We start from the raw sequence: 20,255 nt of genomic DNA on the forward strand, positions 1-20,255 counted from the left end.
CTGCATGTAAAGCACTGATGGTCCCACCTATGGGTGGCATGGTAAGCACAAATTGATAATTGAATGTAGCCTATAGACTGGATTACAGAGTCCGCATGAACGTAACTTGATCCTATTTTGTTTAACATTCCATTAATAACTCTTCTCAGGCCGCCCTGGGTGGTGACGGACGAGGTCAGGGAGGATCTCGAGCTTCCACTGACGATGGAGTAGCTGGGGAAGGCCTTAGGTGAACTGAATACCGGGAAAGCTCCAGGACCAAATGGGTTTCCCAGTGAGTTCTTCAAGAAATACCACACTCTATTGGGCGTGCATTACAAGGTACCGTTGGAGGAGGCACGGGACCTTGGCTGTCTCCCTGCAGATTGGAGGCATGCAGAAATAGTGGTGTTCCAGAAACCGGGCAAGCCGCCGGACCAGCATGCTTCGTATAGGCTGATCTCCCTATTAAATGTTGAGGCCAACATTTTGGCCAATTGTCTTTTGCCCCATATTGCGGGCCTTGTCCATCAGGCTGGGTTCATGCCTCATAGGGCCCTAGGCATAACATCCGTAGGGCGCATGTGGCGGTGGCGGCGGTCCAGGGCCTCAGGGTGCAGGCGGCTCTTCTCATAGCCGATATTGATAGGGCCTTCGACTCCCTAAGTTGGGTCTATTTATTTGTGCTGCTGCCCAGGCTAAACTTGGGGCCTCGTTTCCTGTCCTACATACGATTTTTATACACAGACCTGACGGCCTCAGGGAGAGTGGCGGGTGCCATTTCTACTAAATTTGCTATCGGGCGGGGAACCAGGCAGGGCTGTCCCCTCTCGCCGTATCTATTTGCTTTGGCAATGGAGCCACTGGCGGCCTGGGTCCGCATGGACGCACAGCTTAGCGGCTTTGAGTGGGAGTTGGGTCCAGCTGACCGAATAGCCCTATATACAGATGACGTCTTGTTCTTTCTTACTAACCTAAATTGGTCGGGGCCTCGTATTCTTGAAATAATACAAATCTTCGGTGAGACCTCTGGCCTGTACCTAAATCCTCGTAAATCGACGCTGTGGTGCTGGGGGACCGGGCTGGAGTGGGCGACTGGGCTTCGGCGTTGCAGGTGGCGGTTGGAGGTATCAAATCTCTGGGAGTGTTTCTCTCCGAGTTCCCTGCTGTCTCCTGGGAGCGCAATATGGTACCAGTCTGGGATAGGGTCCGGACTGACATGAAGACTTGGTCCCGTATGCCTCTCACTATATACGGCAGGTCTGCCATTTTTAAAATGGTAAAACCAACAGTTGATGGACAGAATGTAGAACAATGTCATACATTCATCCCAGTACAGAGATTTGGGCCTAAATCCATCGTTTTTTTGCACTCCACACCACCCCAGTTCAGACATGGCCATATGCAAATCAGCCTTGACCCTGTGCCTCATGGGAACAGTCCAGCCCGAACTACCAAGCCATGTCTTTACTGGACTGGAATCAAGCATCCTAGGACCGGTTTCTGGCTATCAGCCGTCTTCAGCCAGGATAGCTTGACTCCAGTGGTGTGGAAAGCACGGGACTCACGTCTGAGCGTACCCTTCCCACTCGGGGTGACAAATGCAAAACCAACAGTTGATGGACAGAATGTAGAACAATGTCATACATTCACCCCAGTACAGAGATTTGGGCCTAAATCCATCGTTTTTTTGCACTCCACACCACCCCAGTTCAGACATGGCCATATGCAAATCAGCCTTGACCCTGTGCCTCATGGGAACAGTCCAGCCCGAACTACCAAGCCATGTCTTTACTGGACTGGAATCAAGCATCCTAGGACCGGTTTCTGGCTATCAGCCGTCTTCAGCCAGGATAGCTTGACTCCAGTGGTGTGGAGAGCACGGGACTCACGTCTGAGCATACCCTTCCCACTCGGGGTGACAAATGCAAAACCAACAGTTGATGGACAGAATGTAGAACAATGTCATACATTCACCCCAGTACAGAGTTCTGGGCCTAAATCCATCGTTTTTTGCACTCCACACCACCCCAGTTCAGACATGGCCATATGCAAATCAGCCTTGAGGAGTGCAAAAAAACGATGGATTTAGGCCCAGATCTTTGTACTGGGGTGAATGTATGACATTGTTCTGCATTCTGTCCATCAACTGTGTTTTTTGCAATTTTCACCCCGAGTGGGCTGGGTATGCTCAGACGTGAGTCCCAGGCTCTCCACATCACTGGAGTCAAGCTATCCAGGCTGAAGAAGGCTGATAGCCAGAAACCGGTCCTTGGATGCTTGATTCCGGTCTAGGAAAGACATGGCTTGGTAGTTCGGGCTGGACTGTTCCCTTGAGGCACAGCGTCAAGGCTGATTTGCATATAGCCAGTGTGTGACCTAGGGTGGTGTGGAGTGCAAAAAAACAATGGATTTAGGCCCAGATCTTTGTACTGGGGTGAATGTAGGACATTGTTCTGCATTCTGTCCATCAACTGTGTTTTTTGCAATTTTCACCCCGAGTGGGCTGGGTATGCTCAGACGTGAGTCCCAGGCTCTCCACATCACTGGAGTCAAGCTATCCAGGCTGAAGAAGGCTGATAGCCAGAAACCGGGCCTTGGATGCTTGATTCCGGTCTAGGAAAGACATGGCTTGGTAGTTCGGGCTGGACTGTTCCCTTGAGGCACAAGGTCAAGGCTGATTTGCATATAGCCAGTGTCTGACCTAGGGTGGTGTGGAGTGCAAAAAAACGATGGATTTAGGCCCAGATCTTTGTACTGGGGTGAATGTAAGACATTGTTCTGCATTCTGTCCATCAACTGTGTTTTTTGCAATTTTTAAAATGGTTGCACTCCCCCGATTACTCTACCAACTACAGAATCATCCCTATCCTATATCTCCCCAGTGGTTTCGCCAAGTTAATTCAGCGCTGGGACAATTCCTGAGGGAGGTGTGGTGCGGGTTGGGTTGCGGACCTGTTTTCTTTCAATGTATTGTGGTGGTCTAGCGTCCACGGATGTCCTGTCGCACTATCAGTCCTCTCATCTCCTTGTTCTAAATGACTGGTGGTACGGGGACAGGGGTAACCCAGCATACGCCCTGGAATGCCATCTGATGGGGAACAACTCTTTACATCAGATACTATATGCGGCACACCTTCGCAGGGGGCTGCCGCCGGCAACTCAGCAGGTATTCCAGATTTGCAGGCAGACATTGTGTCGTATGGGATGGTGGGGCAAACTGACTGCGGAAACCCCCTTGTGGGAGAATGGAAGCTTTCCGGCTCTGGAGTCCCTTCGGGGGTTCAGGAGTTGGGACGACATCGGGATCTCGAGATTAGGGAATGTCATGTCAGGTACTACGCTTAAATCCTTTCAGGACCTCCAAACGGAATACGGTATGCCCCGGTCCCAGTTTTTCCAATATTTGCAATTCGGCCACGCTATTACACAGAGTCTGGTGGGTTTGGATCCCCTCCCAGAGTTTAGTCCCATGGAGGCCAAGGTCTTCATGGGAGATTTAGGTGAAAAAAAGATATCACACATCTATCAGACTCTCACCACACATTGCTCCTCGACACTACAGAAGCTTAGGGAGTCATGGGAAGGGGATGATGGGGCACTAGAGGAGGAGGATTGGCGAGAGGCACTGGAGGCCCCTAGAGGTGCGGCGATAGCAATGAGATTGAGGCTTATTCAATTTAAATATCCCCACAGAATTTACTATACTAGGGAGCGGTTGTGGAAGGCGGGTCTTATTGGTAGCCCGAACTGTCTGAGATGTGGTGGGGAGGTGTAGACACTGCTTCACACTGTTTGGGACTGCACCTCACTGGCCAGATTCTGGAGAGGAGTGTGGGGTTGTCTGGCAGAGGTTCTGGGGTGGGAACTCCCGCGTACGGCACGACTGGGCTTCCTACATGTGATGGAGGGGGTTAGGGGAATAGGTACAAGAGGCATTTATTGGTCTTAGGCTTGACCCTCGCTAAGAGGGATATTGCAAAAGCATGGAAGGATCCCGAGCGCCTTCTGTTTCGGTGTGGAAGAAGGGGTTGGACTTCTGCATGGGTTTGGAGCAGCCTATTTTTGAGGCCCGTGGCTGCCTGCGGACCCTTGCCCTCCAAGTGTGTTTCGCTTAGCTCGCCCCATTTTAGAAGATCACATCCTGTCCCTATTAAATAAATCCCTGGACATGGGGCAACTACCAGCTAGCTTCAAAGAAGCCCGTGTTAGGCCACTCATAAAGAAAGTGGGGTCAGACCCCAAAGTGCTAAAGAACTACCGACCGATATCCCAGCTGCCATTCCTGTCCAAAGTCCTGGAGCAGCACGTCCTGAAATCCCTATCGGTTTTCCTGGAATCTAACCAGCTGCTTCACGAAATGCAAGCGGGGTTCCGTGCTCACCACAGTACTGAGCTGGTTATGCTCTCAGTACTGGACGACCTCAGAGGTATGGCTGACGGGAAACATCCAAGCGCCCTGATACTTTTAGACCTGTCAGTGGCGTTTGATACCGTCAGCCATACCCTACTCCTGGAAAGGCTGACAGGACTGGGGTTTCGGGATTCAGCTTACCTCTGGCTAGAATCATTCTTGTCCGGGAAAACGCAGAGAATCCAGCTGGGAGATGGGGTGTCAGGAGTGGGGGAACTCACATGTGGGGTACCGCAGGGCTCTGCCCTGTCACCCCTCCTGTTCAACCTCTACCTACAACCACTTATAAGCGCCTTGGCAGAGATGGGTTGTAGCGTGTTCAACTACGCTGATGACACCCAACTGCTGTTGAGCATAGATGACACTGCACAGGCCCAGCTACAGGCGCAGAAAGTACTTGGGTATACTGTCAACTGGATGTCCAGGAATCTCCTGAAGATCAACCCGGAGAAAACTGAAGTGCTAATAGTGTCACATACCTGCTCCCCCTGGAGCGACCTATACTGGCCCCAGGAACTTGGCCCCACCCCCAACCCCGTCAACACGGTAAAAAGCCTGGGCATTAAGGTAGATAGTGCTCTTTCAATGGTGAGCCAGGTTTCCGCAGTGGTGGGAACTTGCAATGGGCTCATAAGACAACTGCGCAAACTAGTGCCGCTTCTTTCCCAGTCCATGCTCCGCACTGTAATTTCGGCCACCATACTGTCAAGGCTGGACTACGGAAACGCACTTTACCTAGGTCTACCAAAGGTACTAACGAACCGACTGCAAGTGGTATTAAACGATGCGGCACAACTTATTTTTAAACTTCCAAGAAGATCACGTGCATCCCCATTGCTGCAGAGCCTCCACTGGCTGCCAGTATCGCAGAGATCCATATTTAAAAGCCTCTGCATAGCCCACAAGGCCATCTATGGACAAGCCCCAGCCTACATTAAGAAAAAACTAGAGATCTACCGACCTGAAAGAAACCTGAGATCCTCGGAGGCCCAATTATTGGTATGCCCCCGATTTAGATTAGCAACAAAAGGTGGGAGATCTTTCTCGACCTTGCTGCCAAAGATCTGGAATGAACTACCCGAAGCCTTATGTAAAGAAGGAAACCTGCTCCGCTTCAGAAAATCCCTTAAAACCATCTTATTTAGAGCAGCAGTAAATCAGGTCTAGCTCCCCCACCGTTGTGCCATCGTCTAGGTTGTTGTGTCTGACAGTTCAAAAGCGCCCTGAGACCTGCAGGTGATTTGGCTCTATATAAGCTGACTATAACAATAACAATAACAAACACTATCGGATTTGGAAGAGGTGGGCCGACTACAGGGGCTTGTGGCTGGACCCTCCAGTAAAGCGAGAGGTTACAGTGGGGAATGTGTACTGAGCCATATTTGCGGATGTATAGATGATACTGGCCTGAGTCACCAAGAGCTGACCAAGGGGGACGGGGTTGTGTGACCAGGGGGGGGGGGGTTCCAGGAAAGGGGGGGGGGGTTGGGGGGGGGGAGGGGGGGAAGGGGGGAATTTCACTGTGTTCAGTTTGATATTGTAGCCATATAAAATGATGCACAGATTGCTATGACAATGATGCTTTGTATTGCTTGGCGGCTGCCTCCGACATGCGGGGGGTTGCAATATATGTGCAATCTATCAAATAAAATCTGTTTTCAAATAATTCTTCTCAGAGCTTCTGACCTTTTCTTCAACTAGGTGTTTGTGTATTGCTCACCTGGATAACTTGTCTAGCATTGGTGACATTGATTGGGTTGTGGACTTTATTTATACTTTCTAATTACTAGCAGTCCTCCTAGTTGATCTGTCCTATGAAAGATTATTCATTGTAGCTGGAAACATTCCAGATATTAATAAATAGATATATTATTTATTCCCCTTGGATGGTTACAGTGACTAAGTTAAGGTTGCAGTACTACGCATTGTTTTTTTGCATTAATTAGTTCAACCAATTCAATTTCTTTTTTTAAATGAAGTGGAAGTACATTTATATCTCCTGCCTCTCTTCCAGTCAAATATTAGTTTGTATTGCTGGAAGTTTACAGTTAACTGTGTCTACCCTTCTTATGTCTACACTTGTCACATTTGAATGCACTAGCTGATTCCAGTTTTATTTACTCCCTGAAGGAATTTCAAAACCCCTGCCAAAGATAATAGATTCAGGAGGTGGGTTCTTTTTGGAGGAGGAGGAGGATGAAGAAGAACATCAAGTGGGCAAAGTTGTGCATCAACCAGGTAAGTGTGATACATATTCGTTTACAATTAACAAACAAATCTATTGTAGTTTATTGGTCTGAATCACATCTGCAATTTTCAACAGGACCAGTGCTAGAGTTTGATTATTTAATCTGTGAAGATTGTGAGAAAGAGTTCATGGACTCCTACCTCAGCAACTACTTTGACATGGCAGTGTGTGATACTTGCAGGTATGTCTTGTTACAATATTGATACTCTACTAACCCAAGACGGTAATCCCTAACTTGAATCAGATGACTTGTACGTTTTATGTTGTGCGGACAATGGGCTAGTAAGCCAGTCTCACATATCCATTGATTTAAAATAACTTTATTCTGTTATTGAACGTCTTTTCCCAGCCTACACATGCTTCTCTTTTTTACCTTTTAACCTACTAGAACAAATCTAATTATAAAGTCAAACTTTTGATTTTGGAAGGTGATTTCTAAACTTGCGAGGTGCATAGCCGAATCCTAGGTTGATGTCCACAGTTAACCAGGCTCTGGAAGGGCAGTGTTCTTTCTAGAATAAAATAAGCCATTCCCTCATCTCCCAAACAGAATGAGTAACTTGCTTCTGTCATTTTTAGTTTAGGATCTTGTGCCACTTCTTACCTTTCTTCCATAAGTTTTGTGTGAAGATGTCATTAGTAATGTTGCCGGGATAACTGATGGAATACTGAGATGGAAAGAATATTGTGGGAGGTAGTTACTGGAGGATGAGGAGAAGAGGACGTTTCTCTCTGTATTGGAGGTGTTAAATTGAATAAAGGGGTTTTAAAAGAAAACCGGAGTGAAGCTACTTTTTAAGGTTTACCACTTCGTATCACAGGTGCTGAGTTGATTATTGTAATGGAATATGGTTTACTCTTTAGAAATCCTGCGTCACTGCTTACAACATGTGCAGTTAGGTGCAGCCAGGTTATCTCCAAACGTCATTTTAAAGACCTATCAGACTTAATGCTCACAAAAGATAATGATGCATGTGGTATTGGTAAAGAGATAAATTATGCATGTACTGATGTTATGCAATTTGCCCTTTACAATGTCAATATCCTAGTGCTCGGTCAGAGCATTTAGATTTGCAATATGCAAGATATAGAAATCTTATAATTCATTCTGAAAAATCGAATGTTCAATGGGAAGGAACAAGCAGGGTATAGAGAGAGCAACTAGCATTAAACTTCATCCAGAAGATGTCTTTTTACACCTTATCTTTTTCCTCCTGAGAAAATACCAGCTTTCAAGGGCACTTGACTTCCACATACATATTCTAGTGTATGGTGACATCATGGTATCATTTGCTTCGGACAGTGGAAGACCTTGATCTGGATTATGGGTAAGAGTCTAGCCCTGAACACCTGTCTTCCTCTCCCATAAGAGACTTCACATTGATCCTTATTCCCAGAATAAACCTACCTTGTCATACAAAAATGTTATCAATCTTAAAACATTATCTACACCAGGATTCATTACCTTTCAAATTGGTCAAGACCTTTGCTGCACTTGTGAATTGGTCCATCAAATTTAAAATGTGGCCAAATACCTTCTCTAATTTACACAGTCTAAGAATCATAGCAAACCTTCACTTTATTTATTTAGAATCTTATAAAGCGCACAGCTACCCCCAACGGGGGTGTCCCGGCGCTGCAAGCAGCATAGATTCATACAAGACACTCAGCAACTAAAGGAAGGTGAACAGCCAGGTTTTTAAAGTGCTTTGAAAAATGCATTCCGTTTCTGTCAAAACGACAGATAGTGGCAAGTTGTTCCTAACTTGGGCTGTTATGAACGCTCTTCCCCCTATTCTTGCGCGGCTGAACCGGGGCGTACGTATAAGAAGAAGATGGTTGGATCTAAGGGAGCGGGAAGCCTGAGCATGTTTGAGTCTAGCTTTAAGGTAAGCCGGCCCCAGACCCCGCAAAGCTCTGTATAACAATACTAAGGATTTAAAGCAAATGCGGCTACTCGTGGGCAACCAGTGTAATTTTTTTTAGGTGCAGTGAGATTGAGTGGCGATATGGGATATTATAAATCAAGCTTGCAGCAGCATTCTGCACTATCTGTAGTTGTTTAATCTGATATGCTGGGGCTCCAGCATACAGGCTGTTTTCACAATCCAGATGAGAAGTAATGAGGGCCTGTATGACAGTACGTCAGGCATCCACGGGGAGAAATGGGAGAATTTTCCGGATCATGCGGAGTTTGCCAAAACAAGCCAAAGTGACCTTTTTTTATTTGAGTCTTGCAGTATAGCTCTTTATCAAATATGAATCCCAGATTCCTGGCCGAAGCAAACGGAAGAGGAGGGAGATTCAGTACAGGAGGCCACCAAAGTATGGATGAAGGGGGGGTTATGGTTGAAAAACAGCACCTCAGTTTTTTCTGAGTTAAGCTTGAGGGTATTGCGTGACATCCAGGCTGCGATGTCACAGACAGCGGCGGAAGTTCAGAAAGCTGGCATCAGAGTAATCTCGAAATGAGAACACAATTTGTGTCATCCGCATAGGAGATCACGCTGACCACACAAGATTCTGCAACTGCCGCCAAAGGTGAGACATAAACATTAAAAAACAGCAGGCTCAGGGCAGAGTCCTGTGGTGCCCCACAACTAAGCGGTTTCCTCTCCGAAACAAATGGTTGGAGGAAAATCTGTTGCGTCCGGTCATTTAAAAAAGATCTATTCCAGGCCAGAGGGGTGCCCTGAATTCCGATATCATACAGTCTCCCGATCAATATATTGTGGGAGACCGTTTCGAATGCCTTGGATAGGTCAAGCAGCACTAGCATTGCTGCCTCGCCTGCGTCCACGGATTTGCAAATGGTCTCTGAGACTTCCAGAAGTATACGGGGTAATATCTCGTTTGTAAGGAAGTGTTCCATATCAGGTTCAGTGGGGGCAAGACGAGAGGAGCAAGAGTGTTGAGCACTTGAGCCGGACAGGTATCAAGAGGGGAGCCTGATTCATATGTCAGCATTAGTTGAGCAAAAGTCTCCACGGGGACAGCCTTAAAGGAGCTAAAAACCTCCTCCTTGGTTGCCCTTAAGACTGGAGCAGGGGAATCCCCAGAACTCTTAAACTGCGAGAAAATATCTAATATTTTGTCATGAAAGAAATTAGAGAGACCATCACAAAGTACTTGGCTGGGGGCAATCGGAGTACGGCTGGTTTAGAAAATTCTTTCACTATGTTAAAAAGTGTTTTGGAAGAATTGTTGGCTGGGCGGAATTTTCCAATAAAAAATTATTTCATTACGGACTGTTTACATTTTTGTGGAAATTCTTAATGGCAGCTCTATAAATAGCTTTTGCCTCAGGACCATAAGAGAGCCTCCAGGATCTCTCAAGTTTTTTGCCGAGGCTCTTCTCAGAGCGCAGGGCAGAAGAGAACCAAGGGGCCAAGGGTTTGGATCTAAAAGAATTTATTGGTCGGAGAGGGGCAACGGCGTCTAAGGCAGAGGAGAGCCAGCCATTCAACTTTGAGACGTCAGAGTCTAAATCCCCTCCTGACTGCCTCGGACCATGGGCAAGAGCAGGGGCCATTGAGGCACAGGTGATTTTACACCACTTCCTACCAGAGGCCCTGGCTTTAACTGGAATAACAGTGCACAGGGGGGGGCACACTGAAAGGAATAAGGAAATGATCTGTCCAAGTGAAGAGGGGAGGAGGTTTCAAAATTAGGATAGTTAGTGAACAATAAATCCAAGGTGTGGCCAGCCATATGTGTGGGGCCACTAACCTGCTGTGTCAGGTTAAGGCCATTCATTGTATCCAAAAGCGGACTAGCTTTAGCACAGGCGGTATTATCCACGTGGAAAGGAACATGAAAATACAGCTCCAAGAAGGTCTACTACTCTTCCTGTGGCTGAAACATGTCTAGAACCAATTGAGAACACACTGATAACCATGCTATTTCAAATATCTATATGGAATTCCTCCTTCATAGCAAGAGACAGTAACCCCTATCAGTCTTTCTAATGAATACACCTCGCTTTTGATTATCCCATCCTGGTTTCCTCAGCTAAGTTTAATTTTTGTATAACTAAACCGAACCTCTCACACCTGCCCCACTTCTACTCTACTCCTTGCCAACTTCTAGTGTTGGCTGCCTTGTTTATTCTGAATAAGCACAACAGATATTTGTGTATTTATTTTATTTTATTTTATTTGAAAGGTTTTATATAGCGCTGGCTAGACCCGGAGGTATGGGAATGGGGCTGGCCGTTGTGTGTAATTATTTGTTTGCAGTGTATGCATGCCTGTCCGAGTGTCTTTCACAAGTAATAAACCACTGCGTACGGCTTTATCAAATTGTTCTTGGGCGATTTACCTGTTGGCTTTGGATGGCTCCTCTGCATATTGGCGCTTTGCTCCACATGCTCCATGACATAGAAGCCTGACTTCTTTATTCCACCAAGCTCCAATTTGGCTTTTTCCCCTACTGTTTTCTATTGGATGCATGGAGGGCTTGGAATTCAGCACTGCTGACCAACCACGCCAAAGGCAAGCCCGCCCTCGCCCAAATAGCACCTTGCACTAGTACCCTGGTCCTGCTCTATTGGAAAATCATCCGCTCATTTTTATCCCCCTGCTTTGCTCCACGGCTTAAATCCAGGTAAACCAGCTACCTGCCCCGCCATCCCACTCACTCCTTGTTTGGTGGATTCAGCTGCTATCATGTTGAAGCTATCTTTTCTCCCTCACCTACGCATTAACCTTCATCTCAAGACAAGCCCCACCAAAGAAAAGTTAATTGTTCATGTCAACATGTGCTCTTTACCCAAGCACTAAATAAATGTGTGGGACTTTATCTCCACCCACAAACCCATCATGCGGGTTCTTTTTACCCAGGTTGCGACCAGAGTATAATCCTGATATCTTTTCTGCTGTTCTGGGTCGCTACTCAACGCAGCATATAGTTCATCCTAACAGACCTGACAAGGGTATTGCTATCACCCACCAGTTATTGCTGTGCTGCTTCATTTTTCTGTTCATTTCTCCCCCTTGGTTGGAATGCATGTTTTTCAATCCATACGTTATCTTTCTACAGCGCCCTCGTCTGCTGTCCTTCTGGACCTGGACCGTGTTAGATTTTAGTTCCAAGCTACCTCACAATCATGTGCCCCACGTTCTAAAATCTGCCAGTGTCCCAATTTCTCTATTATTGGAGACCTCTGTGTCCATCTTGACAATCCCACAGACCCTGACACATGTGCTCTTCTTAAAGATATGGAGACCCTGGGTCTGTCATCTGGTCTCTGACCCTATATACACAGTGTGCTATCTTTTGACTCTGTTCTCCGTTGTTCTATCTAACCTCGTGCAGGATTCTATTTCCCTTACCTTGTCTTATCATACTGCAATGATAATTTTATTTGACCAGTTATCACAAAGCAATCTCAACCATGCTCTAGCCCAAGTCTAGGGTCACCTCTCATAAACTGCAGTGAGCTTTAACAAACTCACTCTGGACCATCAGTGAGAATATCATGGATTTATTTTTTATTTATTTACGTAGTTTTATATAGCGCAAACTTGACCCGACGGTATCTAGTATCGGAGCGCTTTACACAAGCACCAGTTGCATTACATGAGCACACATTCATTTTTGAAGAGAGAAGGAGCAACTCATGCACACCCTCCACTATTCCTATGTCCCACAAAAAAATTTCAGTCTGAGTGATTTGTTTCTGACCCAAAAAAGAAATCTATTTCTTAATCAATTTGGCCACTTAATTAGGATCGTTCCAATTTTCAAGTTCTCACGAGATGAACAGAGTCCACTATACGCGGTTTCTTCAAATGAATTCCTTTTATTAGGTCGAGCCTAGACGAAAGCAAAAGCGAAGCTTTTGCTGTCTAGGTCGACAACTTATGTTATCACTCTGGGGGGGATGTGGACAGCAGACTGACACGCGCTTCTCCTGCCGGAGATTTCACCTCGTGTGTGCGCACGGCGCCGTGCCCCTCTCGTGCCTCCTACAGCCACACTCACGCATGCGCACATACGCAGCCATACACAGGCACACACACACACACTGCATACACACACGCAACCCCCTTAAACAGACACACGCGCACACAGACATACGCACGCACGCACAGACACACTCGAACAGACACACGCGTGTACACCCCCACCCACACCCCCACTCACCGGGCTCCTCTACTCTTAGGCATGTTCGCCCCTTTCCGATGTTCTTCACGACTGGACTTCAGCTGCCGGACCTGGTAGGGCGGGGGCTGCACGCGCATGCGCGGCATTTCTAACCGGGGCTCTTCAGAATAAAAGTTAGAAATCCCGCGCATGCGTGGGCAGCCCCCGCCCTACAGCTGACTACAGCTTATTGCATGCGCGGTGTTGTTGCTGGTGTTATGCAGTTTCAGACCGGTTTCTGGTGCTGAGGTAGAGGCGCGGGAAGTGGTGCTCGAGGAACAGTCTTCCTCGTTGACCTGCAGCCCCCGCGGACTGCAGTTTGTGCTTCCGCCGCCTGCGACCAACGTCTCCTTCAATGTGTCTGTGAGAGGTAAGTAGGAAAATTGGAGTTGGGGTGGTGGTGCGAATGTAGTGAGAATGGGTAAAGTTGCCTCCAAAGGAGTTTGTTAAAGAACCTGAGTTGATAATTTATAGCTATTGTGTCAGGTAACTCAATTAGCCTGAATGAAGTTAATTCGTTGGCAATTCAGTATACAAGTATGAAATCAGGACTAACTAGACAGGACAAGACAAAACAAATGGAATAAAACAATTTCAAACAAAGACTATTAAGCGAATGTAGTGAGGCATTAGGAGCGTTGGTGGAACTATGCATCGTCTGAGCCTTAAGCCGAACTGCTGCTTTTATATATATATATATATATATATATATATATATATATATATATATATATGTATGTATGTCACGTGTTTAGTTCCTTGGTAATGTTCGCTATGTGAGAAACTGTTGTGTTGGCGTTATGTCCTTAAAGATATAGGAGCAGCCAACAGATGTGGCGCTGCTTTACATGACATGTGGAAAATGCTGTTTTTCATTGCACCTTATAACTATGTGCCTACAAGTACCAGCATGCTGCATTTGGCAGGGTATTTTTTTTGTGGGGTGGTGGGGGGGCGGCGTTGTCGGGGACTAATGTGAGGTGGTCTTTTGAAGTCGAAGATGTTGTATTTTAGATAAATGTTTTACATCGTTCTGCCTGTTAATCATTCGAGCTGGTGATGGGGGGTGGGGGTTCAAAATGGTTAAGTTGCAGCTCTCCCTAACTTGCGCAAAAACCTTTAAAAGAAAAGTTCGACGATGCTAATTGCAATGTATTTCTACCCCTCCGAAGCCCCCAAACTAAATTTGATGCGCGACTTCTTTGCAGAGAAGGTGTGTTGCCCTTTAGGGAAAAAGTCTTGTATCGTTGTGCCACCTTTTCATGTTAATGATCGGGGTGCAAACGGTTACGTTGTATTTATCTAAACTGCCAGAAAACTGATAAAGCAAATTTACAAGCCCAGAGGAACTTCCCGCTGGGGAAGCAGCTGGTATGGAGGCCGAGTCTTGCCATGAAAAAAACACCAGAAACTACAGGTTCATCATGTTTGGGGATCGGAGAAACATTAGGCTGGCTCAACATTGGCCATTTGGGTTGAGTCCAGGTGGCTTGTGCCTCTGTCTTATACATGATGCGTTTAGATGGCAGTGGGTCTTGCTGAGTTCTGTCCTTGTCGCTCCTGTCTGTTGTGTGCGTTAATGTTGGTTGTGTGCGTTTTATCTGCCTGGAGCTACTTTTGTGGGCCTCGAGGAAGACTTATGTTTTTAGTGTGTTAATAGTGATATTTGGACACAGGGTAATGTAGTGTGGAAGCGTCTGATGGTTTGAGGGGCGGTTCCTGATCACTGTTTGTTCCCATGTGTCCAGATCAAGCCGGACTCATTCAGTTTTATTACAATGGCACATAGTGCTCTTTGGGCTTGATATGTACCCAATATGATTTAATTTCAAAATCTTCCCGCAGCCTGCTTCAATGAAAGGAAATGTTTTGCTCAAGATCTAATATGCTCATTTGGATGGTACTTTGTTATGATACTCTTCTCATGGCCATCTTGTTTCAGGAGGGGGGGACGAGCTGCCCAATATCTGGTATTGTATCATGTCAATGGATAAGTTTCTAAGTAACAGGTGGTTATGCGTGCCTGGCCCCCATTTTATCAAAAGTACAGTTAATTTCCTTGCATTTAATGCATCACATTATATCTCCTTGATGTTAATGGTGCACAGAATGCGTTCAAGATTTTCGTATTATTTTCTCAGGGCTTGCACTAGATCTTGAAAGGCAGGAGTTAACAGACGGCCCTGGGCCTTACAAATGCTATAGGTGTCACATTTGCGAAACTTACAACTATTGGCATTGTAAATGACAAAGCTATTAATTTTGCTATTTTCAAGACCAACACATAAATAAAATATTTGTCATTTACAATACCAATAGCTCAAACTTTCCTAATGCAAGACCTATTGCATTGCAAATGCTTGTTTCCTTGTTGCTGTTACATCCATCATAAATGGTTGCCAACAAGTGTTTAGTTTCCACTGAGACTTTATCAATGCTGTAACACAAGATTATAAAACACTTATATAAAAACAGTTCAGTTTGGTGCCTGATTAAATTCAAACAGTCTACACCACATTTTAAATATCCAAAAGTCATATGTTTTATAGTATTTCTTAAACATTTCTAATCATCAATATAATCAATCAAAAACTGAAGAAGTCAAGTTGTGACCAAAATCTATCATTTGTATGAATGTTGGAGGAGGGGTTAACTCTTCAATGCTGGGGAAGGGTTTACAGGTCTCCGCTAATGCTACAGACAATGTATATATTGTGAAATTGTCTTAACATGAATTAATGTGTGCTGAGATGTCATTATTACAAAAAGGTCTTAGTTTCTGTCCCTTGTCAAATGTCCAAACCAAACTTTGTACAATTTTATATAGACCTCTTCAAATATTGTCGGAAACTAAAATTTAAAAAATACTTTGATGCAAATACCGATATTTACAGCTAGTACAAGTGACGAGACGATTAAAGACATACAAGATTTTCAGTTATTATTATCACTTGATGAAAGTATGAGACCAGCGCCAAGCATGGGGGACATTTTAGAAGATTTAGAGATAGACATGGACTTAAATATTGACAGTGGTCTTAGGACCAAATCTAAATTTGTACCCATAAACCATCAGATAACATGATTGATAACTTTTACAAAGCAATCACCCAGGACCTATACAAACTAGAAGACAAACTTCACAGTAAACAAAAAAGTTTTAAAGACAATTTGAACAAAGGTGAAAGAGCAGCCCTTTTAAAACTCACTGGATATTCGAATCTAGCAATAAAAGAGGCAGACAAAGGGGGAAATATTGTCCTGGTGGATTTGGATTCTTATAATGAAGAGATTGAAAAACAACTAACGAATACTGACACATATATTACCATACCCACCAATCCATCGAAAGAGCTTACTTCACTCACTGAGAAAACACTTCGTGTTTATCTCCATTAGGGTTTACTCTCAGATATGGAGTTTAAATACATGTTAAATATGACACCACAGGCGGCATGCATATACATCTTGCCAAAGATACATAAAAATCTGACCACACCTCCTGGTAGACCAATCATTTCAGGGATAGGGTCCCCAACTGAAAGAATTTCTGAGTACATAGATATCTATCTGAAACCGATTGTACGAAATGTACTTTCGTTCATAGAAGACACAAAAGATCTGTTGAACAAATTAGAGGACCTATTGTGGTTGGAGAGTTCACCCTGGTGACATTAGATGTGTCTGCATTATACACCTGCATTTCCCAGGGGAAAGGTATGGAAGCTTTGACATACTTCCTGTCCAAAGGAGATGCCACTTTATACGAGAATACACACATGGTTTTAGATCTCACCGACTGACCTTGAATAACAATTACTTTCTCTTCAATGGAAAGTGGTTCAGACAATCATCCGGTGTGGCTATGGGGGCAACATTTTCGCCGTCCTTCGCAAACATATATATATATATATATATATATATGGTTTTCTTTGAGGAACAACATATATGGAAAGGATGTCCAGACACTATGACAGGCTCTATTATATATTGGGTACGCTTCATAGATGACCTCTTCATGATATGGGGAGGAAACAACAACACCCTTGGGGATTTCATCAGGCACTTGAATGACAATTAATTCAATTTGACTTTCACACACACCAGTGACCGAAAACAAATAGATTTTTTGGATACAACTCTTTATGTACAGAATGACAAGTTGTAATGTAAACTCTATCACAAACCTACTGCATGTAATGCAATATTGCATGCGAGCAGTGCACATCCAGCCATGCAGTTGAGTCATTCCATATGGTGAGATGACAAGATGAAGACGAAATTGTAGCAATGATGTGACCTTTCAAGAAGAATTGACTGATATGAAGAAGCGTTTTCTTATTAGGGGCTACAGCACACAAGAGAATCAATGGAATGAAGCTTACAGACCTCCTGAAGATAAGAAATAACAGACACAAAAAGAGAGAAAAGATCTCTTATTACACCATTGAATGCACATAGTCAGGACATTTATAAGGTAATACACATACATTGGTACCTTTTCAGATTGGACCATAGTCTTCATTTATATACAAGTAAGAAACCACAAGTCACCTATAGCAGAGGTAGAACCTTGAGAAACATACTAAGTCCCTCTATTGTTAAAATCAGTGACGACCGGCAGATACACAGTTGGCTACCCTAAAAACTGGCTGTTTTTTTAGGTGTACTATGTGCAACATTTGTCCGTTTGCTATGGACAAAACAGTAAGCTTTAGCTACAATACTGGACAGACACACCAAATCTGTCAATTCATTAACTGCAATACGAAATTATACTGCATTGTATGCCAGTGTGGCTTGATATATATTGGCAGTAAAATCCGACCCCTCAAGGAACGTGTGCAAGAACACATCAGGGCAATCCGCAACAATAATAAAAACTACCCACTAGTGGCACACTACAATACTACACGCAGGACCTCTGAAATATTGAATATCAGATTTCATGGCATTGCAATAGCAGAAGCGAGTCCTAGGGGAGGTAATCGAACTTTAGCCCTGAGGAAATTGGAAACCAGGTGGCTGATCAGACTCAGGTCTGTAGACCTAGGACTAAACACTGATAGGGAACTACATGTCTTTTTACAAGACTGACAAGCTTAGGTCGATGTGGAGTCAATCACAGCAGTAAACAGGATTACTGATAGGATATGATAATAGGAATTAAACCAGTGTGGCTGTAACTATTTGTCATTCAATAATGATGTTCCCAAATAACTTTGCTAGTGCCAATACTGGATAGAGTTTTTACGGGGTTTATAACCTCACAGAAGGCTGCTATGAATAAAACATGGCAGTCTCATACAACTTTTAATTCCTGATTTATTATCATCATTTTTTCTTTTTATCGTCACAAAGCTTTATCATTAAGCCGGCTGGTGGCTACTTTGGATAGTGAGTTCAAAGGTGTTAGAGTATGGAGCCTAATTTTGTCCATTGTTTCTTTGTTTTTTTAGAAATTATATTGATCCTGAGGAGAACCCCGCTAATGAGGGTGTTCGAAACGGGTCGATCTTTAGGGTCAAGTGTCAACAACATGAATACACTGTAAAGACTGGATTCAAACTGATTACATTGGGTCTAACTCTGTAGAATATTTTTGCAAATCTGAAATTCATTTCATTTTGCTAACAGTTCGTATTTCAAACAATTTGTGTTGTCACTGACCGATACCTCAGTGGTATGATTCAAAAATTATTTTCGTTGTTTTGTTATATAGTGTGTATGGGAAAAGAGCGACTGTAGTGAGAAAGGTTTGTTATGGGTGTGTTGTCAATATAATAAGAAGTTGTCCTTTATTTGTGTTTTTTGCACTTATTGTGTATATATTATTTATTGTGTATATAAATGTATATTTTGTATATTTATACTTGCACAGAAATGTCTTTGAAAAAATGATAAAGCTTTCTGACGATAAAAAGGAAAAATTATGATAATAAATCAGGAATTAAAAGTTGTATGAGACTGCCATGTTTTATTCATAGCAGCCTTCTGTGAGGTTATAATCCCCGTAAAAACTCTATCCAGTATTGGCACTAGTGTTGTTGTTTAAGTTTAATTAGGCTTAGCCTTACTGTTGAGGAGCCAAGACCCTGTTTTGTTCCTACCCAAATAACGTTGAGCATGAACTGTCAATGATATTATGGGGAGCCACATAAGGAAGTGCAATGGCATACAGTGGAATAAAATGCTATGAACATGTCTTAAATCCTTCATAAGATTTTAAATGCAGTGAAGACTGTTTGGGAAGAATCGCAAACAATATGTACCAACTGTGTACTAGAGGTTGTCTGTAGGTAATTTGATCAATGCATAAACAATAATATGTTGAAAGTATAACATACAGGTGTGTGCTGAACCTGAGGGTACTAACTGTTGACTAGAGTGATTTTGAAGGTAAAGTGTGCAGTTAAGTAATAGTAACATGTCTAGAGTGAAGTATACTAATACTAGGATTAGGATAGAGAGTTAATGATACTATTTTGACCTATAGGAGACCTTAAGCAAAGATCCTTGTTCATTACCATAGGGATTTCTCCATACATATGTTATTGTGGGCTAGAGGTTCATAATATTTGATGTGAACTGAGACTGACTGGTTATTTCACCCTAATAAATACAATTTAAATGCGGAAATGACGCAGGAGAAGGGCACATAATCATGGTGTCTGCTTTCTAACCTAGAGTTTGCGTGACATTGATTACCCACTAATGAGCATTCAATCATGGACTTCCAATATGGTGCTGGGGTGATGGGAAGATAGTCCTCTTTCTATTTTTGTCCTGTGAGTAAGAGACAAAAATACGCTTACGCAGGTCATCTGCTTTATATCCGACTAGTAGCCGGGGCATCTACTTTCCAGTCGCAGCCAGAGGAATGTGAAGTCGGCGGAGGACGCACACCGCTGCATTTGTAGTTGCATCTTAGCAAGGTTCCTTACCGGTGATACAATTTACACTATCGGGTACATACTATCGAACAGAGAGAGCACACATGTCTCTCCTTTTATTTAGGAGGTAAGACGGTAGATGGCAGGTTTGATACTTCAAGTGGATGGCGGTTAATTGTTTATTACGGTTGTGGGGCAATGGTAACAAGGAACAGGTACAAATGTGTACTTTTCTGTTTGTTCTTTGTCCGTAGAACTTTCGTTGTTTTTAGCTAGTGTGGGGTGCCCTACCATACTCCGTATTGGTTGTTTTCAGCAGAAGTGACGAACACTAATTTAAGGTAAAGGTGTGATGATGAATGTTAACAAGAATGTTGTTCTTTTACACAAGCGAGAACGGATATATTTGGTATCACGTTTAAGGTCGATAGCGTTGGTCATATTTTACCTTTAGTTGGCCGTAGATCAAATACGCTGTATGGGTTGCTTTTAAAGGCAAGCGGTATTGTGTTTATTTGTATACGTTTCATAATGAACCATCATTCGAAGAGTACCATGGACCACTCATCGGTTG

General features: G+C 43.9%; 1 protein-coding gene across 1 annotated transcript in view; it reads left to right on the top strand.

Annotated features, from left to right (window-relative positions):
- The window catches only part of XPA (XPA, DNA damage recognition and repair factor), a 128,842-nt gene that overhangs the window by 24,307 nt on the left and 84,280 nt on the right, over nucleotides 1-20,255 (top strand). The window contains exons 2-3 of the mRNA XM_086963202.1: nucleotides 6,524-6,631; nucleotides 6,717-6,822. Coding sequence (XP_086819328.1) covers nucleotides 6,524-6,631; nucleotides 6,717-6,822 — 214 coding nt within the window. The remainder of the gene's footprint in view (nucleotides 1-6,523; nucleotides 6,632-6,716; nucleotides 6,823-20,255) is intronic.

The sequence above is a fragment of the Lissotriton vulgaris genome, chromosome 3_1 (assembly GCF_964263255.1).
Source record: "Lissotriton vulgaris chromosome 3_1, aLisVul1.2, whole genome shotgun sequence".
Taxonomy (NCBI): Eukaryota; Metazoa; Chordata; class Amphibia; order Caudata; family Salamandridae; genus Lissotriton; species Lissotriton vulgaris.